Source organism: Ochotona princeps, chromosome 22 (assembly GCF_030435755.1).
Source record: "Ochotona princeps isolate mOchPri1 chromosome 22, mOchPri1.hap1, whole genome shotgun sequence".
Classification (NCBI taxonomy): Eukaryota; Metazoa; Chordata; class Mammalia; order Lagomorpha; family Ochotonidae; genus Ochotona; species Ochotona princeps.
The window spans coordinates 781,758-808,967 of record NC_080853.1 but is presented as its reverse complement, the minus strand read 5'-3'; the positions used below and the strand labels follow the sequence as shown (position 1 = coordinate 808,967).

Sequence of the window (27,210 nt, the reverse complement as noted above, 5' to 3'; positions counted from 1 at the left end):
CCGGACTAGGGTTGGACCCTGGGGTCAGGCCAGGCTCTGGTCCCTGCTACAAGGCCCCATGCCTGGGGGTCCTGGGACGCCTCTCTGAGGATCCCTAGTCCTTCCCCCGACCCCCAGCCAGCGCCTCCAGCACAGGAGCTCCTTCTCACAGGAAGTCCCTTGGGATCAGCACCAATAAAAAAATACACTTTATTGTGACGTCACAGGGTGCGGGTGGGCAGCATGCAGTGCTCACCTCCAAACCACAGGACATTGCGAAGCAGCCCCTCCGGGGGCCCATCCCCCCCAAGGCACAGCCGGGCTGAGCGGTGGGGCAGGTGCCCTGCTCTGTTCCTTAGCAGGGGTGTGGCGGGCAGCAGCAGCTGGCACAGCTCAGCCAGAAGCGCGAGGCAAAGGGAGGGAGGGAGGAGGGCGTGGGAGCCCACACCTGCCAATCCAGCCCTGAGCTCCTTAACAATTTTGTCTCTCTTGATTAAACATCCAAGGAACATCAAGTTCACAGACACATTTTCTTCTCCCGCTTCCTGGAGACACCCATCCAAACACCAACAGGATGGTCCCGGGGCCACTGGACACTTTGGGTGGGGGATGGAGAGAGGGACAGGGATGGGGCACCAGGCCCTAGGCTGGGGCAAGAGACAGGAGGCAGCCGAGGCAGGGGTGGCCTGGGGAGATGGGAGACGCCAGGTGGGGGCCGTGGCCCGCTCCAGGCATGGTCTCAGGGGAAGGGGAACCAGCCAGGTGCACGGGGCAGGCCCTGGCCCCTCGGCAGCCATCGTCGCATGGGGAGCCCAGCAGGGTGGATGGTGTCCCAGGGTCGTGGTGGCCCTGGTGGTGACCAGGGACGAGGCATGATGGTGCGGGAGCAGGTGGCCAGCTCACTTCCAGCACTGCTCCAGCGAGCCATGAGGCTGGAACTTGAGCCGCTGTGGGCACAGCAGCTTGGTGAAGGCGCGACGGAAGCTGTAGTGGCACAGCGGGTAGAGCACTGGGTTGACTGCAGAGTTGGCCCACAGCAACCAGAACGACGTCTCGTACCAGAAGTCGGGGACGCAGTGACCGTGGCAGGCCGCCCGAATGATCATCAACAGAGTGTAGGGCGCCCAGCAGAGCCCGAAGATGCTCACGATCACGGCCAGGGACTTGGCCACCTTCTTGTCCCGCGACAGCCGGAAACGCTGGCTGATGCCCTGCGAGACCATCTTCATGCGCTTCTCCAGGGACGCCGAGGAGGCCGACGGCTTGGAGCCCCGCTTGAGCGAGCGCGGCCGCTCCCCGCCCCCGCGCGAGGAGCTGCCCGAGCTGGAGGTGGGCGAGGCCGCTGCGCCGCCCCCGAGCGCCCCCTCGCCGGCCTCGGGGCCCGGGGCCGCCTCCCCCACGCCGCACCTGTGCAGCGGCACTGCCTCCCCGTGGCCCCTGGGCCAGCAGCCCCAGCAGCCGGGCGGCGGCGGCGAAGGCTGGGCCTCGGGCGGGGGCTCCGGGGCGGCGCCGTCGCGGCGCAGGCGCGTGCGCCGCTGGATGTTCAGGTAGATGCTGAGGTTGAAGAAGGTGACGCTGAGGAAGGGGGTGAAGAACTCGAGGGTGGAGGCCGTGATAAGGAAGTACCAGTTGTAGAAGAACTCGGCATAGCAGTGGCCCTCAGGGATGGAGCTGCCGCCGGACACGTACTCCCAGCTCAGGATGGCCGGCCCGTACAGCAGGAAGGCCAGCACCCACACCAGCGCCATCTTGCGCACCGCCCGCCGCGTGTCACCCTGCTGGGCCCGGTAGGAGACCTGCAGGGGATGGGACAGGTCGGGTCAGGAGGCCAGGGGGGGCAGTGGCACACGGTCCTGCGTTCACTTCCAGCCCCAGGCCAGCGGGCATGCGCGCCCGGCCTTCCCAGAGCCTGCCTGGCTGCAGTTGGTTCAGACCTGGCTGTTGTGACTGTGTAAAGGGTGACCCCCAGCCAAGCTTTGTGTTTCCCTGTCAATATCCCTTTCAAATAAAAAATGTAGGGTCAGCACGGTAACACAGTGTGCTAGTCCTCCAGGGAGGCACAGACCCGCAGTACCAACATCCCATATGGGCACCGGTTCCAGTCCTGGCGGCTCCACTTCCCAACCAGCTCCCTGCCTGTGGCCTGGGAAAGCAGTCAAGGACGGCCCAGGTCCTGGGACGCTGCACCTGCAGGGGAGACCTGGAGGAGCTGCTGGCTCCTGCCTTCAGCTCAGCTCAGCTCTGGCCACTGTGGCCAAGTGAGGAGTGAAGCAGTGGACGGAAGGTCTGTGCCAAGAGGCAGGTTCCAGCCCTGGCACACATGTGGTGACACACACGGGAACACAGGGTCACAGACGCCACCAGAAGGAGACGGGTGAGGGTGGCGTGAGCTGTCTTGCAGGACAGGAGGCCACACACCTGCAGGGCCAAGAGAACCAACAGGGGCCAGGCAGGGGGTCAGGCAGGTCGGTGGGGGCTGGAATGCTGGCCGGCAGGGCAGCCCCAGGCTCCCTCTGCTCCCAGCCTGCCGGGGAGGCACAGCACAGCTGACAAACTGTCACTGCCTGGGTGGGGTGCTGTGTCACAGTGGGTGAAGCTTCCTCCCACACGGCAGCCCCATTTCCTGTCCAGCTCCTGCTTGTGGCCTGGGAATAAGCGGAGGACAGCCCAAGCTTGGGCTCCTGCAACCGCATAGGAGACTGGAAAAAGCTCCAGATTTTGGTCTGGAATAGTCCCACTTTGCGGCCACTTAGGGAATGACCTAGCCAATAGAAGATCAATCTCTCTCTCCCTCCCTCCCTCCCTCTCTGATTCTGGCTTTCAAAATAAATAAATACAGCTTTAACACATGGAGCACCGCTCAGAAGCCAGGGGACCGGGCTCTGTGCTGGACACCCCTGACGTCACTTAGTCCTTGCCACAGCCCTTGGGCGGGGAGGAGGCAAGCTCAGGAGGACCCCAACCCTTGCATTCTGTCCTCCACCTGCCCAGGCTAGGAGGGAAAACGCTCCCATCAAAGGCTGGGCTGGACGAGCATTGGGGGAAGAGGAGGTGGCGGGGGAACAGCTCCTATGGCCACAGGTGTGTACAGCCTGTGCAGTGAAGCTGCAGGGTCCAGGGTGCAGGACCGGGATCCAGGGCTCAGGGCTCAGGGTCCAAGGTGCAGGACCGGGGTCCAGGGTACAGGACCAGGGTCCAGGGCTCAGGGCTCAGGGCTCAGGGCTTGGGGCCTAGAGTTCAGGTCCGGGGTCCAGGGCTCAGGGTGCAGGGTGCTGGACCGGGGTCCAGGGCTCAAGGCTCGGGGCTCAGGGTCTAGGGTGCAGGACCAGGGTCCAGGGCTCAGGATCCAGGGTGCAGGACCAGGGTCCAGGGCCCAGGGCTCGGGGCTCAGGGTGCAGGACCGGGGTCCAGGGCTCAGGATCCAGGGTGCAGGACCAGGGTCCAGCGCCCAGGGCTCGGGGCTCAGGGTGCAGGACCGGGGTCCAGGGCCCAGGTCTCGGGGCTCAGGGTGCAGGACCGGGGTCCAGGGCTCAGAGTCTAGGGTGCATGGTCTGGATTGTGGGTGCTGGGTTAGGGTCTGGGTTATGATCAAAGTACAGGGTCAGGGTAAGGGGCTCAGGGTCTGGATCCAGTGTACTGGGTCTGGGTCTGGGGTGCAGGGTACAGGGTAGGGGTCATGGGTGCAGGGTACAGGGTAGGGGTCATGGGTGCAGGGTACAGGGTAGGGGTCATGGGTGCAAGGTGCAGGTTCGGGCTCCAGGGTATAGGGTTGGGGTCCGGGGTCCAGGGTCGGGGTCCAATGTGCATGGTCAGGGTCTGGGGTACAGGGCCAGGGTCTGGGGTGCAGGGCCCAGGTCAGAATCTGGGGTGCAGAGTGCAGGGCCCAGAGTCCCTCCCTCAGAGCAGTACCCATAGTACAGGGCCACTGGGAGTCAGGAGCTGCTGTCGCCTGCCTGGAACAGCGTTTGTGCCCTGGGAGGGACAATGACAGCCTGGCTGCTGCCCGGAGCCTCTAGCCCATGCCCTTCCTTGAACACAGGGACATAGGCTGAACCGCATCCTACCTGGGTCCCATCTCACCTCCACCCTGCCACTCCCCAGGAGTCAGTCCCACTGGCTGTAGAGAGCCCTGAGCATGGGGGGGCGCGTTCTGTAGGGACTCAGCTCACGCCACCCTCACCCGTCTCCTTCTGGTGGCGTCTGTGGCCCTGTGTTCCCTATGGCCATCCCTGCCCGAGCCCTGTGGGTCCCCCAGCGGTGCCAGGACTCACAGCTCGGGTGACGGACAGGAAGCGGTCGTAGCTGATTAGCACGATGTTGAAGACTGACGAGGTGCACAGCAGGTAGTCCACCACCAGCCACAGCTTGCAGAGGCCCCGGCCGAAGGTCCAGCGGCCGGTCAGCACATAGGGCACATACAGCGGGATGCAGAAGGCACCTGTGGGGGAGCAAGGCCACAGTGGGCACAGGTGGGAACTGAGGGGCCCAGGGCCAGCTTTCTGGGACCAGCCACCTGCCTCCAAACTCGTCTCTGGTATTGCCTGGGCACAACTCCATTCCTGCTGCTAGCCTGTGGCCAGTTCCACCCACAGCCCGCAAGCCCCACTGCTGCCCCTGGTCTGGGCAGGGGTGGGTGGGGTGAGTGGGCAGGAGGCAAGACCCAGGCAAGGCGACTCAGCACAAGACCGGGCTTCTGGTGGGCGCCCCCAGCGGGAGGGGAGGTCATGTTCCACAGTGGTCCCCAGCCCCTATCCTGGCCCTGGCCAGCCCTCCATCCTCAGTGTTCAAATCCTTCTCCGCCAGCAGCTTCCGTCGCCAAGCTGGGCTCAGCGTCTGCAAGACGCACCTCGCAGCCCCAACAGGTGTCTGGCGCTCGGCCCCCTCCGCGTGCCCCGCCTCCCAGCCGACAGCAGATCACGGACACGTGAGAGCGCGCTCCTGCCGGCATCTCCCCGCCCCCCGTTTTCCCGGGCCTCCTCCCCCAGGATGGAGCTAAAAATCCCCCTTCCCTGTCCTCTTCCCAAACCTCCCCCGGGCGCCCTCGGCGCGTCCCGAGTCCGCAGCCGCCTTTGTTTGGCTTTGGCGCAGGAGCGGGCGCTGTTCCGCGGCCGCTGCGCCTCGCGCCTTGCCGAGCGCACGCCCGTCCGCCCGCTGGCTCTCGCCCCTTTCCCGGGGCACCAACCCCCACCCCAAGCTTTAGCCCCGCGGGCCAGGAGGCAAGGAACTTGCCCGCGCCCACCGCCACACAGGTTTCCACTCCCTCGCCCCAGCCGGGATCCGCCTGGGCGTGTGCCCGCGAGCCACTCCGGGTCCGGGCGCGGGTCCCCTCCATCCCGGCCAGGTTACAGCTGCGGGGAGGAGACGCGAAGGGGGGTGCTTTACCCACGAGGAAGTCGGAGATGGCGAGGTTGAGAAGAAAGAAGTTGTTCTGGGTGCGGAGGCTCGAGTCGGCTACGAAGGCGAGCATGACCAGCGCGTTGCCCAGCACCGTGGCCACGATGAGCAGCGCCATGAGCGCGGCCAGCACGGCGGTCCAGGCGGCGGAGAAGCCGCGCGCCCCGCCCGCCGCCGCCTCGCCTGCCAGCGCCCCCGACGCGTTCAGCAGCCCGTCGGGCGGCGCGCGCTCCATGGTCCCGCAGGCTCACGAGGCGCCGGGACGCGAGGTAGAGCGCGGGCCGCGGGCTGGGATGCCGGGAGGGGCCACGGCCCGGGGACCTCGTCGTGGCCCACTGTCGGCCCGGTGAGGCTCCCCGGGAGGCCCCCGGAGCATGGTCCCGGGCTCCGAGCAGAGGAGGTCCCGGTGGCGCGGCTGCCGCAGGCGCGTCCGTGCACCCGGAGCGCCGCGCGCAGCCGAGTGCGCCCCGCGCCCAGCCCGCCGCCCCCCGCGCCCCGCGCTGAGCCCCCGCCATTGGCTGCGGCCCTCGCCCCGCCCCCGCCCCGCCCCCGCCCCGCCCGGCGCCGGCAGCACCACGGACAGCGCCGCGTGCCCGCCCGGCCGGCCCCGGCCCCGGGGTGCGCGGCGTCTGGCGGGGCGCCCGCTCCGGCCACGGCGGGCGCTGGGGCCGGGGTCCCGAAGGTGCCATCGCGGGGCGGCGCGTCTCCGCGGAGCTCGGCGCTCGCCGTGCCCGCGGTCCCGGAGACCCATGCCCTGCCCTGGTCCGCAGCCGGGGGGCCCGGGGAAGACCCTGGGCGAGGAGGGGGCAGGGAAACGCCTGCACTCGGGCTGCGGGGAGAACTTGCCCTCTCGTGCCCCTCCTCGTTCCCTGTAGGGTGCAAGTCGCTGGAGGGGGGTGGCGGGGGAAGAGGAAGACTAAGAGGAAAACAGGTGGGGAGGGGGTCCCGCGAGCCGGGACCTTGACCACGCGAAGCTGAGAGGGACCCTGGCTCTCAGCACGCTGTGGTCAGGGCCCCCGCGCAGGGTCCAGGGTGACCTGCCAGGCGCAGACAGATGTGCAGTTACATAAGGGAGGCTGGGAGCCCGAGCGGCTGCAGCCAGGAGGGAGCGCGCCCCGCCGGGACGCAGGTGGCCCCAGGTTGACCTGGGGACCTGGAGTGCTCCCGCCGACCCCGCGCCCCCACCCCCCGGGCGGGCAGCGCGATGGGGCGGTCCCTGCTGCAGCCGCGGACAGCCGAGGTCACACCGTGCTTGGGCGCAGACAAGGTGGCAGCGACAACGGCTGCGTTTGCGCGGGCGAGCGGGGGTCTGGCGCGAGGGAGCGTCCCTTCCCCAGACTCGTAGGGTCCAGGGCAGGGTCGACCCGAGGCTTCGCGCAGACAGGCGCTCGGCACCCAGCCGCGCTCTGCCCAGGCTCTCCGCCGCCGGCCTGAGGCTGGGGACCCGCGAGAGAGCAATGAGCAGCAGACAGCAGACAGCGAGGGAACAGCGCCCGAGGGGGGAGCCGTGGCTGCCTTGTCGCCTGCCAGCAGCGGGCGACACCACGAGGACAGAACCCCCTCCGCCGCCCCCCCCCCCCGTGACTGGGTGGGGGTGGAGGCCTGGGGCTGCAGGGAGGGGGTGGGGCCCCTGGCGGGCGCTCAGCGCCCCCAGTTGACTCTGGGGGTCCCGGGGCTGTCTGCCAGAGGTCCACCCCGGTCCCATCACAGCCAGCAAGCTATTCCTGGCTCTCAGGGGCCTGTTCTGAGGACCAGCACCCCATTCCAGTCCCCTCTTCCTTTAAGTTCTAACCCAGGCTGCCAGCCAGCCCTGTTCCCCCATGGGACCCGCCCAGTTGCCTTTCACAGTAACTCCTGGTCTGGGCAGGTGGGATGCTCCTGGAGCTGCCAGTCCCTCCTCCAAGCCCGCCCATGGCATTTGGTGTGCGCCAGCTCCCTGCTAGGTGTGCCTGCCCCTCCCCACCCACAGGCTGGGGCCCCAAAGCCTTAGGAGACGGAGGGGATACATGGCAACTGTAACCCCAGGCAGAACAAGTGCCCAGGGCTCTGGGAACCAAGTGGCTGGTCTCGCAGTGCCCATCTCTCCCGTGAGTGGACCCATGCCCCCACTTTGGGCAGGGGGTTTACCGTGTGGCCTCTGCCCACAGCAGCTGCCCATATGACCCCCCCCACCTCTGGCATGGTCTGACAGGATGCCAGGCTCCCTTGCAGTGTGGCTGGTGTGCGTCCTGTGGGCCCTCTCTCTGAACTCAGACCTCCCGTTTTGGTAATTGTTGTCAATCTATAGAGAGAGTCTCCGTAAATGGCCACAATGGCCAGGGCCACGCCAGGCTGAAGCTGGGAGCCAGAATCCCACTCCAGGGCCCCCACAGGGTGCAGAGGGGTGCTGAGGAGTATATAGAGAGGTGAGAGGGGTGTGGAGGTCCACGTGGACCCTCCTCCACTGCTTTCCCAGGGACATTATCAGGATCTGCACGGGAAGCCCATGTGGGATGCTAGCACAACAGGCAGTGGCCTAACCCACTACGCACAGTACCAGACCTCCTAATTATAATGTTTAGCCTTTCCTTTCAGACCCCAGTTCCGGGGATTTAGCTGCGTGACCTCAGATGGGCAACCACTTCCTGTGGGCATCAGCCTCTCGCTCACCAACAGTGACCAGCAGGAAGTCCATGACTGTGCACAGGCCGGATGCCAGTACTCACATGCCCGGCCTCATTGGCCCAAGCCACCCTGGAGGTGACCTTGCGGCCACGTCTCACGGAGCAGGCCAGCCAGTGGCCAAGGCAGTGTGGGCTGAGTGGCCCTGGCAGCCGTGTAGCTGCATACAGCGTGTCTTATTCCAGGGGCTCTCTCAAGCAGTGGCCATCTGGTTTGGGCACTGATTGAAAGGGAAAGTGGCTGGGGCCAGTCAGTGGCCAGTGCTCTGCCAGGCCACACAGGGGCCTGTGGGGGGACATGCTGAGGAACTCTGGGCCGCAACAGGTGGGTCCAGTGGGCAGGCTTAGTCATCGGGAGCCATCTGCCGTGAAGCCATGAGAACCAGCCACCAGGCCTGGCGGGGTCAGGAGGGTAGGGAGCTATGCTGGGGCTCCACCCCTGCACCTGCTCCCCACTGGGTTTGCCTCAGGCCAGGGACTGAGGTCAGCATCCTATGTGGGCAGGAGGAGGTGCAAGAGGGTACAATAGCCCGGGACCCTCGGCCTGCAACCCCCCTACTGCCACAGCAGCCCAGAGTAGGAACCACCTTCCAAGGCACCCCGGGGGCCCCACACAGAGTCTGGGTATAGTCCTGTCAGCCGTGGGCAAGTGAGAAACTTTTGCTTAGCAGTTTTTGTGTCCCCACCAAGGCACCACAGTGCCCCCGGACCCCAGGGAAGCAGTGTCCCAAAATGTGCAATGTGGGGCTATAGGTGTTTGTCCCCAAAGCAGGCACCCCCGACCAGGACTTCTGGCTGCAGCATCCCCAGGGGCCCTCCAGGTCCCCAAAGTGTGCAATATGGGGCTATAGGTGCTTGTCCACAAAGCAGGAACCCCCGACCAGGACTTCTGGCTGCAGCCATGCCCAGGAGCCCTCCAGGCACCAGGGTTGCTCTTGGTCTGGTTGTTTTTGCGAAGGGACACATGCAGCTGTCCCAGCCTGAGAAGGTACCATGGTCAGGGACAGCGCTGTCAGAGAAAAGGGGGACGGTAGAGCTCCCCGTCCAGCACAGGGCAGGGGTAAGGGGCCGTGTGCCGAGGCCTGAGGCCACCTGCCTGCCCTCTGCCCACATGGCTTTCACAGGTGTCACACCCAGGAGGCCCCCTGGCCTCTGAGAGGACCCAGTTGGACCTGCACCTGGTCCCAGATTTGGAAGTGTGACTGGAGAGTCTCCACTGAGGAGGGGACACTGCAGCAGAGACCCAAGGGAAGGGGAGGCTTGGGGGGGACAGGAAGGGGTGAGGCGGGAGGTGGGATGCTCTGAGCTCGGTGTGGAGGCCAGTGTGGCTGGAGCAGGGGGAAGAGGCGAGGGTCAGGAAGAGTCTGGGCGGGCCAGTGCTGTCTCATCCTGTGCCGCGGTGAGGGTCCAAGTGTTTTCCTGGGAACCACGGGAACTCCAGCCCCCCGGCTGCTGTCAGAGCCGGAAAGGACAGAAGCCGAGAGGGGCTCAGCTGACAGGCAATGGTGGTGACGGAGGGGGACACCTGGCCACATTCAGCTGAGGACTGGTTTATTTTATTTGAAACAGTTAGGGTTGGAGGCAGAGTCTTTATTCTGCAAAGGGTGTTTCTGGTCCGCTGCTGGGAGCTCCATCTGGGTCCCCATGTGGGAGCAGAAGCCCGGGGACTTGGGCCATCCTACTCTGCCTTCCCAGGCACACCAGAATGGAGCACTGGGTAACAATGTGAAGCAACATCCACGTGGGATGTTACTCTTGCAGGTAGTAGCACTACAAGTTAAGCCGTAGCTGGGGCTTCTTTGAGAAGCCAGAAAAGCCGTGGCCTGGGCTCAGGCAGCTTGACGCCTCAGAGGGTGAGGGGACACCTCGCTTCTTAATGTTTAAAAACTTTGAGGGGTCAGCGCCATGGCTTAGGGGCTGAAGCCAGGGGCCTGTCCCAGGTGGGGACGAGAGGACAGCCAGCGGGCTGTAGCAGTGTCACCCCTGCCCACTACGGTCTGGCCTGCCCACCTGCTCGCTCTAGGGGCAGCTCTGGGCCAGGAGCTTTCTCCCTGGGACTAAAGGCGTGCCCGGTGCTGGTGCCTGCACAGCTCTGTGCCCGCTGTGCGAGGACACAGCCCACTAATGAGAAATAATGAGGTGGCAGGGCTGCCAGAGGCCAGTGACAAGACGGCCATGCTGCGGTTAGAGCCCGGGCCCTCGTGGGCTGCAGGTCCAGTCTGGCAAGCGCCACCTCCTCCCTGAACGCCGTGTGCACTGTGCAGCAGCTCATTTGCATATGGGAATGTAGATTTTTCTTTTTTTGTCTCCCCTGGTGACATTCTGAGCCAGCTCTGGGGTGCATCGTGATGAGCTCAGGGTCTGGGTGGGACAAGAATGGCATTTGAGGCCACCAGGGTGGAATGACACACTGGGTCTGGCTTTCCCTGCATGTGAGGCCCCAGGCAGAGCGGTGGCAAGGGGGCCACACTCTACTTCCAGGCCCGAGGGTCGGGCACTTCTGTTGCCCACAGTGGAGCTGGCCTGGGGTGAGGAGGAGTTGAGCCGGAGCTGCAGTCTGGCGTTCCAGAAACACCTGCCTCTCCCCGCCTGCCCTCCTGGTAGAGTCTCGCCCATCCTCCAGCCCTCTCCCCTGGAGTGGGAACTGCTGACTACCCAGACTGGTCTGCTCTGCCCGCTCTGCTGTGGGCCACAGAAGTCCAGGGCAGGAGCAGGAATGCTTCAGTGAGGAAGCAGAGACTGAGGGCTGTGGGCAGGGGCTGCCAGAGGGGTGGGTGGTATGTGCCACTGGGCACTGGGAGGCCAGTGTAAAGGGGAAGGGCATCCTGGCTGGCACCCCTGGGCTCTGCAACGGGCACCTGCCAAGCGCAGGGTTCCAGCCCACACCCCACATCACAGTGCCCAATTGAGATGCCCAGCTGAGGTTCCAGACCCTGCCAGTGCAACCCTGGGAGGCAGTGGCAATGGCCCTGGAGTCCCTGGCACCCACGTGGAGGGTGTGGATGGAATTCCTGGCTCCAAGCCTTGTCGTGGCTCAGTCTCAGCTGTGGCAGGCATCTGGGCATGAACCCTTGCTCTCTGCTTTTCAAACAAGTAAAATGGTTTTCAAAGCAAGTGAGAGAGAGAAAGAGAGAAAGAGAGAGAGAGAGAGAGAGAGAGAGAGAGAAGCATGGCCAAGAGAGAAGGCAGATGCTCTGGCTCGGGGAGGGAGGGTTTAAGGACCCCCAGCCTCAGGGCTGCAGGCGCTCTGGCTGGGGAGGGAGGGTTTAAGGACCCCAGCCCCAGGGCTGCAGGCGCTCTGCTCGGGGAGGAGGGGTTTAAGGACCACAGCCCAAGGCTGCAGGCGCTCTGGCTCGGGGAGGGAGGGTTTAAGGACCCCAGCCCCAGGGCTGCAGGCGCTCTGGCTTGGGGGGGCGGTTTAAGGACCCCAGCCCAAGAGTCTTCTCCACCCCGCACAAGAGCGTTCGCTGGCCCCACGTCAGCCCACCTGGGAGACCATGCCAAGCCATGCCACAATTGCCCTTCCCCGTCCCAGTGCTCCTCCCCGGCCTCTGGACCATGGTCATCAGGCCTGGCTAGAAGTGGAGTCAGGCCACACTGTCCGGGCGGTCCCTGGGTGGCGCAGGCAGCACAGGCTCTGCCTTGGACCCTACCTGCGCTTGGCCAAGCTTCTGGCTGGGTGGGACCGGCCTGTGGCTTGTCCAGCCGCCAGCTGCCCCCCCTTGGGGACCCAGCTCCACACCTGCCACCTGTCTCTGCCTGAGCCTGGCCCTCCTTCCCCTTTTGCCCTCTGCTTCACGCCACCCCCCTTGCCTGCTGAGCCTTCCTACAGCGACTGACTAGGGCCTCAACTTGGTGACCCCCCAGTCCATGGTGCAGGCCCAGGTCCAGGGAACCAGGGAGCAGAAACCCCTAGGGCAGTTACAGGGAGCACTGCTGCCGGGCCCGGCGTGGGACAGGGCAGGGCTGTGGGACTTGGGCACCAGTACACATGGCAGCTGTGACCTGCAGCCTGGACACGGGCTACGGCTCTGCCCACACCACCCTGACCCTGTGCAGCAGCACTGCTGGGGTTGTCTGTCTGCCACGGGGCCCAGGATGGCCCTGGAGCGGCCAGCTAGGGCTGGCCTGGGCCACCTTGGGAATCCTGAGCAGGCTGCCCTGCTGTGCTGTGGACTTCAGGCTCTGTCTGTCCCTGTCCGCCTCCCCCCTTTGTCCAGGGACTTGTGCCTGCTGCCTGCAGACGGCCTTGGGCGCTCTTGGAGCACCTGGGAGGGGCACTGGTGGCTGAGTGGGTGCCAGGCTGGCTTTGTCTGCCCCGTCACCTGGGGAGGCCCAGGCAGCAGCTTCCTGCCAATGCTGGCAAGGTGCCCGGCAAGAAGTGTCTTATCAGCCCCTTTCCTCCCCACAACAAACCTGCCTGCCAGCCAGCCTGGTGCATGCCTCCAGGGGAGACAGCCCCCTGCAGGCAACACCCCCAAACCGGTATCCTGAGCACCTGCTACCCTGCCCACCTTAGCCTCGGCATCTTCAGGACAGTGCTGGCAGAAGGGCACGGCAGTGGGTTGGCCTTAGGGCTGCCCTCAGCCCTCTCCCCAGCCAGGCGTGTGCTGCCCCACCAGGACCTGGGCACCCAGCCCCTCCCCTTCCTTCTCCAGGGGTGCACCCTCTCAGCTGCCCCCCTTCCCTGCCGCCGCTCCAAGCTGAGACGCTGCCCCTCACTCCCCCACACCTGGCAGCTCCCCTGGCACAGCACTCAGCCGGCAGCCCCAGCCAACGCGCGTGCCTCCCCGGAACATCGCACTGGACCCGGCCCAGCTGTCTCACTCGGCTCGCTGCCCCGCCCGTCCCTGCACACGGATGTGCACACGCCCGGTCCGCCCCATGTGGGTACCCGGCAAGGGTGGGGGGACAAGAGCCTCACCTTGCCCAGCCTGGGCACTGTGCCCACAGGGTGATGCGGGAGACCAGCAGGCAGCTCCCCTCTGATGAGCATTGTTCCCACTCACGGCCGCACATGGACCACCTCTCTCTCGGCTGACCCTGCTGACTGGGGCTTTGGGGAGAGAGCAGCCAAGGGGCAGGTGTTCAGCTTAAGCCACATCCCACATGGACGTGCCCAGCTGGCAGGAGTCCTGGCTGCTCTGCTTCCAACCCAGCTGCCTGCTGAAACACACCCTGTGGGCAGCAGGCTTGAGTGCCTGGGCCCCTGCACCCACGTGGGAGATCTGCACAGAGCCCCGGCTCTCAGTTTCGGCCTGGTCCGGTCCAGCCACCGCAGGCATGTGGGGTGTGAACTAGCTCTGTCTCTGCTTTTCAAATAAAACAAACACAAAAATTTTAAAAGAGGCTGACTCCCCTGGTGGGACAGACTTTCCTCTTTCGCTTTTGGATTCTGGTGAGTCACATGTGATGGCTAGAGCAGCAGCAGCTGTTTTGGCCCATGAAGTGATACGGAGGCCCGAACCAGCACTGGCAGAGGGGACTTAGAGGGGGGCAGTATGGCTTGTATCATAGGATGGAAGCAGCTTTCCAGGCTCTGGGGTTTCTGGGAAACAGCTCTAACCCTAAGAAGCCTGGCAGGAAGCTGCTCTGGTGTCCCGCAGAGGCTCATAGAAGCAGGACCCTGAGACCCAGCACATTGCGGGGGCTGCACGGGCCCCTTCTTCCTGCACAGGGTTGGAGGGCACCTACAGGGAGCGGTACCCCACTGGACTGACAGGGGGACCCTTTCCTCTGGAGGCGCCTTTGGAGCCTGCAACCCTGGGTGGTACCTCCTCCACTTCAGCACTCCCTGGGGATGGCAGGGGGCACTGGGCTGAGAGCATGCTCACTGGGAACCAGCACACAGCAGGCACCTGGGAGATGCCAGGAGGCAGAGAGGCGGCACGGAAGGGGAATGCCTCTCTCCTGCGCCCACGGGCCCCGCCTCCACCCTGGTGGGTTGGCCAGCCAGAGGAAGCCATGGTCCAGGCCTTCCAGGGAACCCGGCTTCCTTTCGGCAGGATCTGCTTGTTCAGGTCCCAAAGACACAGGAGACAAAAGCGAGACAGAGCAGGCCCCGCACTGCTGCTGTTGATAACTCGTCTCCGGCACGTGCTGGGTTCAAACCTAAAAATACTCCCGGCACTGCCATCGGCGAGCGAGTGCCGGCACGTGGCAGGGGAGCCTGGGAAGCAGCAGTGCCGGGCACCCGCCAGCCGGCCACGTGAGGGCCCCTCGGCCTGGTTACACCCACACAGGAGCACCTTGGCAGCAGGAGGGGGCTGGCATGCTGTCTACCCACATGGGGCTCTGAGGGGACCGTGTCAGGAGTGTGGGGTGACGGGAGGGGCTGGGGGCTCTGGGGGGACGTGGATGGGGGTGTGGGGTGACGGGAGGGCAGTGGGCAGGGGCAGCGCCCGGTCTGCCGGGGCTCCGGATGGGAGCGTGTGACGGGAGGGCAGTGGGCAGGGGCAGCGCCCGGTCTGCTGGGGCTCCGGACGGGAGCGTGGGGTGACGGAAGGGCAGTGGGCAGGGGCAGCGCCCGGTCTGCCGGGGCTCTGGACGGGAGCATGGGATGATGGGAGAGGCTGGGACTCTCAGATCCTCAATCCCTCCATTGGAAAAGCAGGGGCTAAACCTCCCTTGTACCTGAGCAGGGGTGAGGAGGCAGCCAGACACAGCAGTCCCCACAGGGCCAGGAGCGGAGGGGCTGCCCCCAGTCCTCTCAAGGCCCAACACACTGCAGGGCCACTGTGCTGATGACTGGGTCTGAGAGCAGGGCAGGCAGGAGCAGGCCTCTCCCCTCAACCACGGCCCACACACCCACAGGGCAGCCGGCTAACCTGACACCTGACTCAGTGCAGGTCTTGCTGCTGACCTGGCCAGGGTTCCCTGTGCCTGGACTGGGAAGCCATGGGCCTCTTGCGAGCCTTGGGGCCCGTCTGGGAGCTAGCACGCTGGGATGGTGCGGACACACCCTGCCCACCTGCTGGTGGCTGAGGCAGGGTCTGCCAGCCGCCATCATCACCGCTGTGACCCTGGTCCCAGGCCGGGTTTGCCGCCTCCCAAACCCTTCCTTCATCTGAACCTGGGAGCATGCACCCTCTGGGACTGGCTTCTGGACAAGCACTCCCTGGCTGGTGCCAGGCGCATCTCCTCACCCCAGAAGGGGAAGGCCGCGGCCAGCCCTGGTGCCAGGTGCCACGTGCTCCTGGGGGAACAGCTCCAAGGCCTGTAGAAGACCAGCTTGCCCCCACCCTGCAGGCCAGGATGGGTCCCTGTATTCCTGGCAGAGCGGTCAGGTCCTGGGGGCGTGTTCCCAGGAGTGAGGGGCGGGGAGGGAGCCTGCCCCCCAGGACGGGCCCACAAAGGACGCGGCGGCGCTCGGTCATCGCTGTGGCAACCAGCCTGCCCTCCGCGTCCCGCTCAGGCCTGCGCGCCCCACTCTGTCCTCCCTCCAGCAGCAAGGCGCTTTCTTCTCGGGTAGCCATGGCAACGCCTTTGTTTCCGCAGGCTGGCCCGCCTCCCTCCGGCTCCTTCCCAGCCGGCTGCGTCTCCGCAGTCCCCCGGGCGGCGCCGGCCCCCGGGACCCTCGCTGCGGCTCGGAGCTCCGGCCGCGGAGGCGCGCGCCCCCGGGCCTGCGGAGGGCACAGCCCTGCCCTCCAGGCCCCACGCGGCCGAGGACGCGCTGCAGAGGCCCGGCCCTCCTGCTGGGGTCACCAGCTCAGCCGACCGGGCGCAGGCGACCGCAAAGCACTCACTCTTGGAGGGGCGGCACACCTGCCAGGGGCCCCTGTGTCCATCCACACTCCCCCCAGTGCTGGCAAGGGCAGGCGAGGCTTTCAGCCCGGGGGTCCGAGCCCGGGCAGCAGAGGCCCCAGGGCCGGCCTCCCGGGCGCCAGCCAGCCCCTGGCCGCACCGTCCCAGTGGACGCCCACGGGGGACGCCTCGCGCAGCCGGCCCCTGTCCCCGGGGCCGCCCGGGAGCCGGGCAGCTCGGCCCGAGGCGGACGCCAGTGCCAGCCGCGCCCCGCCCGCCGCGCCCGGCCACCTGACTCAGTGTTTGTAAACTAGGCCGCCCGCGGCCACGCCCGGCCGTCCCCTTGCGGCCCGTCGGCCAGGCCCCGCCTCCGCCGCGCTGTGATGGGCTGCCAGGCCCGTCACTCCGAGGAGCATAGTGCCCGCCTCCCAAAGCGGGCCTCGGCTCTGGCGCTAATTGGGCAGGTGCGGAGAACGTCACGGCACCGGGGGCCGCGATTGGCGGGCGCGGGCTGTCAGTCGGCGGTGCGGCGGGCCGCACTTCCGCCTCGGTGTCAGCGGGTCTCGGAGCTGAGGGACGGCGCGGCTCGGCCGGCGGGGAGGCCCGGTCCAGGTGAGCGCTGGCCGGGGAGGAGGGACCCGGTGCGGGGAGGCTTGGTGCGGGGAGGCCCGGTGCGGGGAGGCTGGTGAGGAGGGACCGGTGCGGGGAGGCCCGGTGCGGGGGAGCGCTGGCCCATGGAGGGATCCGGTGCCGGGCAGGTTCAGGCCGCGCGCGTCGGACCTCGGAGGTTACACTTCCCCGGGTCAGTGGGGCGCGCCCTCGGCCGAGGGCCTAGCCGTGGGCTGCCCGCCCGCGCGCCCCCCGCGTGGGGTTCCTGGACCTGGCCGCCCCCTCTGCCCAGGGCCCGCCCGTGGGCTCCCTGTCCTCACGCGCGTGGATCTCGGCGGAGACGCCCACTCTGAGGACTTCACGTCTGACACCTGCCCTGGAGACGGGCTTTGGAAGTCTCCTGCCTGTCCACTCATGACGAGGCCGGACCGGACAGCCTGCCTTGGGCGCTGGTGGGCGGTGGGGTGTGAGCCCCAGCACGCTGTCCTGGCCTGAGGCTCTGCTCTGAGCCAGCTCGGTGGGGCCACAGCGCGCACCTGCGTGCCGCCTGCCCCCGGAACCCGGGACTTCTGCGGAGGCTGAGAACAGCGTGGGCAGCCCGTGAGCCCGGCTCTCCCGGGAGGGCTTCTGCTGGCTCAGGAGACGGGCCTCCCAGTGCTCCAGAGAGGCTGCCAGAGAGGCTGCGGGGCGCCAGGCTGAGCCACTTAGCGGAGCCACTCAGCGACAGCTCAGAGCGCCCGGGCAGCCTGCTCTAGTGGTCCCAGTTTCAAGATTTTCATTAAATTTGCTTAGAACATTATTTATTTTTTTATTTTTTATTGGAAAGGCAGATTTACAGAGAGGAGAGACAGAGGGGAAGATCTTCTGTCCACTGATTCACTCCCCAAGCGGTCTCAATGGCCAGAGCTGAGCCCATCCGAAGCCAGGAGCCAGGAGCTTCTTTAGGGTCTCCCATGCGGGTGCAGGGTCCTAAGAACTTGGGCCATCCTCTGCTGCTTTCCCAGGCCACAAGCAGGGAGCTGGATGGGAAGCGGGGCTGCAGGTACACAATGGCGCCTACGAGGGATGCCGGGGCCTGTAGGCAGGCTGCAGCGGACAGCGCTTGGCGCCGTGCTCGGAGCGTCCCGGCTGTGTGGTTGCTGTCGGCTCTGTCGCACTGTATGTAACTCCTGCTGTGTGCCTGAGTGTTCAGAGAAGCTGTTTTGTGTTTAAGTCGAGTGGCTCTCCCTGTCTCCCAGCTGGCCGCAGGGCCCGTGTTTACCGAAGGTGCGGTTCTGGCTGCTGGCCGGGCACAGGCGGGCTTGTCACCAAGACGTGGCTTTGGCGTTCATGTCTGAGTGAGCTTCCGCAGCTGGGCTCCAAGTGAGCTGCAGGCCGCTTTTCTTGCGTTGCTGTTTGGAGGACAGGCCTGGGTGATTGGCGTATTTGTGCACAGTGCTCACACCCTCCGCAGTGTGCCAGCTGGACTGTGCCTGATGGCCCCTTGGGGCTAAGGAGCAGTGGGACACCTTGACAGACTTACTCACTTACCTGTTTGGAAGCAGTGTTGCAGGGAGAGCGAGGGCCCGCGTCCTCTGTCCCAGCACCCTCCCAGCAGTGGGAGCTGGGCACTGCGTGCAGGTGTCATTGTGGGAGGCCGGGCCCAGGGCACTGGGTCCCAGTCTGCATTCGAGTGTGGGTGCCCGCTGTGCCATGCACCCTGCAGGCCAGGGCCTTGTTGTACACTGTACCCCACCATTGCAAGCACCAAGTTGACTGCCTCAGGAAAGGACTTCTGGCATGCCCTGGGGAAGCCACATTTCACCCGGCTTTGCTGACAGAGGCAGGGGCGAGGGCTGAGGGGCCGAGGCAGGGCTGAGGGGCCGGGGCTGGGGCGAGGGGCAAGGCAGGGGCGAGGAGCTGCGTGTTGCTGTATCTGAGGTTCCCAAGGGAGGGGAGAAGCAGGGCAAGTGGGGCTGTGGGTGGGGGAGGTCCCTGTGCCCTGGCCTTGAGGGGCTGCTGTGAGGCCATGCGGCGGCGGTTACTGTGCCAGTGGCTCCGGGCCCTAGCTGTCCCACCTGAGGATGCGTGCGCACACAGGCTCCCATGCAGAGAGGAGGGCTGGGAGACCCCATCAGGCAGACTGTGTGGTCCTTTGAGGGCGGGTCCCTGGATGCCCGAGACCTTCCTGCTGTGGCGCCCACGGTGTGTAGGGTGTGACTGCCAAGAGTGAGGCCTGGTGCCAGAGCTCAGCACACACGTGGAAGGCTCCTCCATTATAGCCTGTGGGACCTCAGGAAGGTGGCATTTGGGCACTGTTTAATGTTGAAAAGGTGTCTGAATCCGGAGAATACTTTAGGTTCCAGTTTCCATGTACAGTAATTAATTAGCATGTTTATTGTATTTTTTCACTCCTCCGAAATGGTTTTGCCAGCACATTTAGGTGCTCCTTGGGATGGGGCCTGGCCAGGAACGGTGTGCTATAGTAAGCACCTGATTAACGGTGCTCGGCGAGGCTTCTGTGAGTTTATGGTGTCCCCTTCCTTTTCATTTCGAATTCCAGCAAGAGTGTTGCAGCCAGGCCCGCTGGCAGAGCAGATGCTGCCCAGGGGTGGGAGTGCAGCTTGTGGGGAGCCCTGAGCCAGGATGCCATCACTGAGGGACTCTGGCACGCCATCTGTCCTCTCTGTTTCCTTGCTGGCCCTCACTGCTTTTTGGTGGAATACCTGCCTGGTGGATTTTGAAAAACTGGGGGTCTAATCCAGCTGAGTCAGCTGCCATCCGCCTGCTTGGTACGTACCCACCGGGAGTCCACAGGCCTGCAGTCCTGCAGCCCTGCAGCCGAGGCCAGTCGTTGCTGGGAGGGTCCTCTGGCTTCCCAGAGGGATTGGTTCGTCATGGTGGGGACTGTGACTTGAGGACGGAATCCATAGAGCAGTGACGTAGACTTCAAGTCCTGGAAAAGACAGGTGGGGCAGGGAGGGACGCAGGATGGCACAGTGGTGTAGCAAACCAGTCCTCTGCCTGCGGCATCTGTACAGCCATCTGTTCAAGTCCTGCTGCTCCCTCTGAGCCAGCTCCGTGCTGATAGCCTGGGAGAGTGGTGGAGACTGGCCAAGCCCTAGGACACCTGCCCCACTCATGGCCATTGGATCAGCTCAGCTCCGGCTGTTCTGGCTGTTTGGAGATTGAAGTGGTTAAGGAACACCACTGTCTCTTCCTGTAACTTGGACTCTAAGTAACTTAAATAAACATGGGAAGAGATGGAGGCAGCCGTGGAACAGGGAGGGCTGTGATTGCCAGGTTAGTTTCAGTGCATGGAGGCAAGGCCACTTGTGAGAAAGGGTCAGCTCTGAGGCCGTGAGACATGTGGGTGGCCTGAGACCTGTGGACTGTGCACTCAGCACTGCGGATTGGAGCTGTGGATCAGGTGCTGTGCACTAGGTGCTCACACCGACTTTGGGGTGTAAAGAGGAATGCTGGGGACAGCACGGGTCAGCTGTGGCCTGGGTCTGCATGAAGCTGGGCACTTGTTCAGTCCTTCCTGCATCTGGCTTGTGCTGGCCTTTCCTGCTGACAGGTGACCTGTGGCCTGTGTCCAGTGCTCACCTGTGACCTGTGACCTGTGCTCACCTGTGACCTGTGACCTGTGCTCACCTGTGACCTGTGCTCACCTGTGACCTGTGGCCTGTGTCCAGTGCTCACCTGTGACCTGTGCTCACCTGTGACCTGTGGCCTGTGGCGTGCGCTCAGTGCTCACCTGTGTCCCAGAGAACAGAGCTGTTGACTGCGGGAAGTGTTGGGGGTGGCGACATGGCCCCGGGGCTAGTGGGCTTGGTCTGGAGGGGTGGGCCTCATAGGTACGAGGTCCTGGGTGACTCCTCAGGATTTCAGCCCATGGACTTTGTGAGAAGTGCAGCCTGCAGTGTGGACCTGGCGGAGGGGCCTGCCTGGGCAGGGCCACCAAGGTTAGACCCTCTAATGGCTTCAGAATAGCCCACGAGGGGCTGGCATCTTGGCACTGCTAAGTCTGCTTGTCGTGCCGTCTGCCATCCTGTGCTGAGCGCCTCTTCCAGTCTGACTTCTGCTAGATGGAGGCTCGCCCAGCACGCGGGGCCCCGGTAGAGGGTGGCTCGCCCAGCGCCCGGGGCCGGGTAGAGGGCGGCTTGCCCCAGTGCCCGGGGCCGGGTAGAGGGCGGCTTGTCCCAGCGCCTGGGCCCGGTAGAGGGTGGCTCGCCCCAGTGCCCGGGACCCCAGTAGAGGCTGGCTCGCCCCAGTGCCTGGGCCCTGCGCCCGGGGAGGGGTGGCACTGGCCTGATGCCACTGCTGCTGTGGCTGTTGGGGGCAGGGAGCCAGCACCCGGAAGAGCTTTCTTTTCTTACTCTAGCTCTTCAGGAAATACATATTTTAAGAAGACTGCTTTCTTTAACAGAAAAAGAAAAAAGAAAGAAAAGAAAAGAAGAAAGTGACTGGTTTGCGTGGCAGAGGCTGCTTTTTGCCCTGTGCTTGCTCAGGTGGGTGTGCACTGGGCAGGTCACTGGTTCTGCTCTCCTCACTCCGTGCCAACACCCACCCCGGAAGCGCTCAGCAAGTGCGGTGGGAGCAGTTAGGGCAGAGGTGAGGGGCACAGTTCTGTCCTGGAGCAGGCAGGGTTCTGTGGCTTCGCGGGGGACCGAGGCGGGGCCTTCCCTCCTCACAGCACACACCCCTGTTGGGACCCCTGTCTTGCTGCTCCCTGACTCTGCCCAGCTCTCCTTGCAGCCTCTCCTGGGCAGGCCCACAGGCAGGCAGAGTCCCTACCCAGAATTGCTCCTGTCGGGTGGCGTGGTGACTGCTGGCTCAGGCCTGTGTGCATCCCAGGGGCAGGTGGTGTTGGCATTGAGCAGAGGGAGGGAGGTGGCAGTGGATGGCGGTCCAGCTTGGAGATGTGCGGCCCGCTGGGGCCTGTCCTTGCGAGGCCTCAGCGCCTGGACCTTCCTGGGGCTTCTGGCCTGGCAACCAAAAATCCATGATCGGGCCCCCAAAGTGGGTGTCAGGAGGGCCACTGTCGTCTCCACCAGGGAAAGCTGGGTCAGGCGAGGCTGAGAGTGCCTGTTGTGCTTGACATCAGGCACTTGGAGGTGCCATGTGTAGGAAAGGTATCTCTGGACGCTCCTCAGAGCCCTGGCCCAGATGCCAGTGGGGGTAAGGCCCAGGTGCAGTGCCCGGGGCAATGCCATGCTCCCGTTCTGCCTTGTGAGAGAGCCAGGGCTGGGGGTCTGCCTCCGGCTGTGTACGGAGTCTGAGCTCACCCCTGGGCAGCTTGTGGCAGGCCACGAGGACCCAGCGCTGGTCCTGCCAGCCTGCACTGGGAGGTGCCAGGTGGGTCTGGAATGGGCGAAGCCTGCCTGTCTGTATCTTGTGCTGGGTTTTGGGAGATGACTGTGGTGTGTGTGCAAGAGAGGTGCTAGAAGGGCCCGGTTCTGATGGCTGTGCCCTCCGCTGGGGCCCAGGACTGGCTGAGTGTGAATCCCAGCCCTGCAGCCCCTTGTGGCCTAGGGTCGCTGTGTGCGGTGGACCCTCTGTCACAGGTGCTGCTTGCCGATCACATGTTCCTGGCTGAGACGCTGCAGCCAGGCGTCACCTGCCCCTGCCTCCGTGTCCACGACTTACCTACAGACCCAGTTGGTCAGAAGTGCCCACAGTGCAGGACTGCTGGGAGGATGGGCGGCTTGGCTTGTGGTGTCTCTGTCCCCTGCCCTGGTGGTCACACTGGCCATTCAAAGACTGACGGGTGGGAGTGCCAGCCACCCCCTGGAGTGGGCGCAGCAGCGTTGCCAAGGAGCCCTGGCCTCCCTGGCCCAGGGCTGGGTGGCTCCTGGCTCTGCTCCCTGGAAGGCGTTGGGTGGCAAGTGCCTGTTGGGTCCCCACCACCCTTGCAGAGGGCAGAGCCGGTGCTGCTTTTTCATAACATATTTGTTTTATTTTTGGTGATGTTTATAAGTTGAGAAGGATACATGCCCACGTGGGCCGCTAATTTAGGCAGGGAGGGTCTAGGAATGGGGAGAGTGGATGAGACAACTGGCTCCAATCTCCTTTTTCCTTCCTGTGTCTGGGGAAAGTGAGGAGAGAAGGGGAGAGGGCTGCTCCCAGCAGCCCAACTGCATCAGTACCCCGGAATGGGGATGGCCACTCAGTTCACCCCTCCCTCCCCTCCCCTCCCCTCCTTGTCTTTCTTTCTCTTTCCCTCCCTCCCTCCCTCCCTTCTTTCCTTCCTTTTTAAAATACATGTATTTGTATTGGAAAGTCAGATTTACAGAATGAGGATAGACAGAGAGGAAGATCTTCCATCCACCGGTTCACTCCCCAAGCAGCTGCAGTTGTCCATGTCGAGAGCGATCAAAAACCAGGAGCTTCCTCTGGGTCTTCTGCGGGGGTCCCAACACTTTGGGCCATCCTCGACTGCTTCCGCAGGCCACAGGCAGGGAGCTGGAAGGGAAGTGGAGCAGCTGGGATACGAACCAGTGCCCATATGGGATCCTGGGCATTCAAGGTGAGGATTTAGCCACTAGGGTCCCCCATTGCAGCTCTTATTGTAGGGTGCTACAGCCCAGCCTACCTGGTCCAATCCCAGACCCAATGGGTGCCGAGCCCTAGCCCAGCCTGTTCTATACCCACTCTGGCTCCTGCGAGCACAAGTCATGCTGGAACCTAGCCCAGTCTGCCACACCCCAGGCCTAGTGCACACCCATGCTGAGGGATACTGCAGCCATGTCCAGCCCGGTTCACCACCTCCATTCCGGCTCTCACACTCATCAGTGGGAATCACAACCCAGCCAGGGCATCCTGTTAGCTCCCCAACCAGGCTCACTCCAACCACAGATCTTGCGCATGTTGATGGTTGCTCTGACCCAGCCTGGCATAGCCCATCACCCGTCTTGGCCTTTGCCATTGGATACTGCAGCCTGACCTGGCCTGACTGTCACCTACTCCCGCTCCACCCCACCCCATCCCATCCACCCCTGCAGCCTAGCCCTGACCAGCCTACACCCATCTTTGGCTTTCTTGGTCCTGGCTTCCACGGATGCCACTGTGCTATGGTTTGGCCTGGCCCTGCCTGGTCTGCCCGCTACAGAACCAGCCCACATGCCTGCCAACAAGTGGAGCAGCCCTACCCAGCCTGACCAACACACAGCCCTGACTCACCAGTGGCAGTGACAGCCCACCAGAGGAGTTGCCCAGATGCCCTCACCAGGCCCACACCCACACTCAGATCTCACGTGTGCCAGTGGGTGCCAGGCCCTTACCCAGTACAGTCTGTTCTCCAGTGTCTGCCTTTGTGTGTGCTGGTGGATGCTGCGTCTGCCTCACACCCAATTCTTGGGTTCTCCTGCGGGTGCCATAGCCTGGACCAGCCCGGCCTATTCCCAATCCCAGCGCCCATGAGTGTTGGTGAGTTCCATGGTCATGCCCAGTTTGGCCCCTCACCACTCCAGCCCTTGAGCTAACCAGCTGGTATGGCAGTCCCACGGAGCCACCCAGCCCTGGGACCCCCATAGAATCTGCTCCCAGACTGAGTTCTCTTGTGAGTTGGTTAGTGTCATGGCCCAGCCTAACGTAGTCCACTCCCTGCCCTGACCCCCAGTGGTTGGTGCTGTGGTTGAGCCCTGCCAGACAGGCCCCCCCACCATGGCTTTCATGTGTGCCGGTAGGCCATGGTTGATAACAGCCCAGTGGGCAGGTGTGTTGGTTTGGCTCTGAAGGTCCTCCAGTTTCCCTCTAAACCATCTGGTTTCAGCATGCTTGTTTAAGTACAAGTGCAGTAGCTGCTTGGTACATGTCCCCTAGAATTACCTCTTACCTGTCAAATCCTCTCAGCAGTCCTCCCTCCCACACATCTCCAGGCCCGTTTCTCCATGCCCAGTCCTCCAGCAGTGTGCCATTGCCAGCCTAGGGCCCTGCTTACCCACCCAGGCCCATGCATGCTTGCATACGGGTCCCCATGCCCTGTCTGCCGGCGTGCTGGTATCTGCGCTCCACCTATCTTAAATAGAATAGGCAGCGGTGCTGGCACACTGGTATAGTTAACACCGACTTGATATTATCCAGGCCCAGGATGCCCACCAGCTGTTGGCTGCTCTTCTCCCAGTAGTGGAACACTTGCCTGCATACAGTGGAACCTAGGCAGTGATGTACACCTAGGGCTGGACATTTTTTTTTTAGCGATTGATTAATTTTTTTAAAGATTTTTTTTATAAGAAAGACAGATATACAGAGAGGAGGAGAGATAGAGAGGAAGATCTTCCGTCTGATGGTTCACTCCCCAAATGACCGCAACAGCTGGAGCTAAGCCAATCCAAAGCCAGGAGCCAGGAGCTTATTCCGGGTCTCCCACGCAGGGAGCTGGATGGGAAGCAGAGCCTCCAGGATTAGAACTGGTGACCATATGGGATCCTGGTGCGTTCAAGGCGAGGACTTTAACCACTACACTATTGTGCCCAAGATTGATTGATTTTTTTTTAAAGATTTATTTATTTCAATGGGGGGATCTCAACTGAACTTGAGCTGTGGTTATGCAACAAGGTGGAGGAATCCACCATGGTGGGAGGGTTTGGGGAGGGGTGGGAGAACCCAAGTATCTATGTAACTGTGTCACATAATACAATGTAATTAATGAAGTTAAATAATAAATAATTAAAAAAAATAAATAATCTCTTAAAAAAAAAGATTTGTTTATTTTATTACAAAGTCAGATATACAGAAAGGAGGAGAGAGAGGAAGATCTTCCGTCCGATGATTCACTCCCCAAGTGAGCCGCAACGGCCGGTGCTGCGCCGATCCGAAGCCGGGAACCAGGAACCTCCTCCAGGTCTCCCACGCGGGTGCAGGGTCCCAAAGTCTTGGGCTGTCCTCTCCTGCTTTCCCAGGCCACAAGCAGGGAGCTTGATGGGAAGTGGAGCTGCTGGGATTAGAACCGGCGCCCATATGGGATCCCGGGGTGTTCAAGACAAGGACTTTAGCTGCTAGGCCACGCCACCGGGCCCCCAAAATTGATTGATTTTTATAGGAAAGGCAGATTTTCAGAGAGAAGGAGACACAGAGAAAGTTCTTCCTTCTGCCAGTTCACTCCCCAAAGGGCCACAAGGTCAGAGCTGAGCCTGCTCATAGCCAGGAGCCAGGAGCTTCTTCTAGATCCCGTGTGGGTGCATGGGCCAAGCAGTCGAATCATCTCTGCTGACTTTCCCTGGCCACTAGCAGGGAACTGGATCGGAAGTAGGGCAGCTGGAACTTGAGCTAGTGCCGGATGGGTTGCTGCCCACTCTTGTCTCTTCACTGATTTTCTGGAACCTTCTATAATAAGGTCAAGTCTGTCATCTTAGTGACACAGGCTACAAACAACTGTTGCCTGGCGTCATTGAAGATGACAAGTTTCAGGCCTGGCGTGGTAGCCTAGCAGCTAAAGTCCTCGCCTTGCATGCACCAAGATCCATAAGAGCATGGGTTCTAATCCCAGGGGCCCCGTTTCCCATCCAGCTCCCTGCTTGTGGCCTGGGAAGCAGTACAGGACAGCCCAAAGCTGTGGGACCCTGTACCCGTGTGGGAGACCTGGAAGAAGTTCTAGGCTCCTGGCTTCGGATTGGCTCAGCTCCAGCCGTTGCAGCCACCTGGAGAGTGAATCATTGGACGGATCTTCCTCTCTGCCCTTCCTCCTCTCCATATATCTGGCTTTGCAATCAAAAATAAAATAAATCTTAAAAAGATGCCATTTCCTCCTTCACTCCATCCTTCCCTCTTTCCTGCCTCCCTTTCCTATTTTAATATTTATTTTACTAATTTGAAAGGCAGGACTGCAGAGAGAGTGAAAGATACTTCTGTCTGCTGGTTCATACCCCAGTGGCCACAGTGACTGGGATGGGGCTAGCCTGAAGCCAGGAGCCTGGAGCTTCATCTGGGTCCCCCCGTGGGTGTAGGGCCCCAAACACTCGGCTGTCCTGTGCTGCTTCACCAGGCTCTAGCTTTGGAGCAGCCGGGTCCTGAGCTGGTGCTCCTGTGGGATGCCACCATCTCTGGCCACCACCACCATTAACTGTGGTGGCCATTGTTTCTCGATTGTTTCTTGCAGTTCCGGATTCCCAGAGGGAGGGCCGAGCTTGAAGGCCACACCTGGAGAGTGTCCCCAGGCCGGGCCCTTGCGGGCCCCAGGCAGCACCCCAGGCTTCACTTGGTGAGGTGCCCAGGTAATGATTTTTCTTGCAAATGGGAGAAACTTGGTTTGTTTCTTTGTAGCAGTTCATGGTAGGAAAGCCAAAAAGCGCTGGGGACAGGCCCTGTGTGGGCAGGCAGCCTGCGGTCCCCCGACATGGGGCACATGGAGGGACAGGGCAAGGCATGGCTGACAGCTTGCCAGGTGCCAGGCTGGGGCCGCACAGTCTGGCCCACGGGCGGGTGGTTTCCTGCCCCCGGGTGCTGCCCTGGGTCTTTGTCTCTGCCCATCAGTGTCCCTGGCCTTCACATCTGTGTGGGTGGGGTGGGGTGCAGGACCCTCAGGTCACCCCACTGCTCACTGTCCAGGCTGTTTCTCACTTGGGCTGTGGTTCTGGCTACCAGAAAGGAGAAGAGGAGGAGGAGGAAGCCTAGTGCTGCCTGCACTGCCCCGCCACCGCTGGTATATTTATTTCCTTTTTTTGGAAGGCAGGGAGCTGTCGGTTGGCTCGTGCCCCGTCCAGGTCTCCTGGGTAGACGCTGGGGTGTCCTGCTTTCCTTGGCTCCGTTAGCAGGGGTTAGATTGGAAGTGGAGCAGCCAGGACTTGAACCGGTGCTGCAGTAAGAGTGCTGGTGTCAGAGTGGCGGCTAAACTCACTGTGCT

At 63.2% G+C, this 27,210-nt stretch overlaps 2 protein-coding genes across 3 annotated transcripts in view; one reads left to right on the top strand and one right to left on the bottom strand.

Moving 5' to 3' along the window:
* Positions 1-226: 226 nt before the first annotated feature.
* Positions 227-5,758, bottom strand: HRH3 (histamine receptor H3). The gene is made up of 3 exons (XM_058679548.1): positions 5,362-5,758; positions 4,251-4,417; positions 227-1,775 (listed from the first exon to the last, which is right to left on the bottom strand). Exons 1-3 carry the CDS (start codon positions 5,606-5,608, stop codon positions 879-881), a joined length of 1,311 nt encoding a protein of 436 aa, XP_058535531.1. The 5' UTR covers positions 5,609-5,758; the 3' UTR covers positions 227-878.
* Positions 5,759-16,326: 10,568 nt separating this feature from the next.
* The window catches only part of OSBPL2 (oxysterol binding protein like 2), a 35,521-nt gene continuing 24,637 nt past the window's right edge, over positions 16,327-27,210 (top strand). The window contains exons 1-2 of one of the 2 annotated variants that reach the window (XM_058679606.1): positions 16,327-16,432; positions 26,467-26,581. The gene's annotated coding sequence lies outside the window, so the exon portion shown is untranslated. The remainder of the gene's footprint in view (positions 16,433-26,466; positions 26,582-27,210) is intronic. The other variant, XM_058679607.1, reaches the window with a different exon arrangement.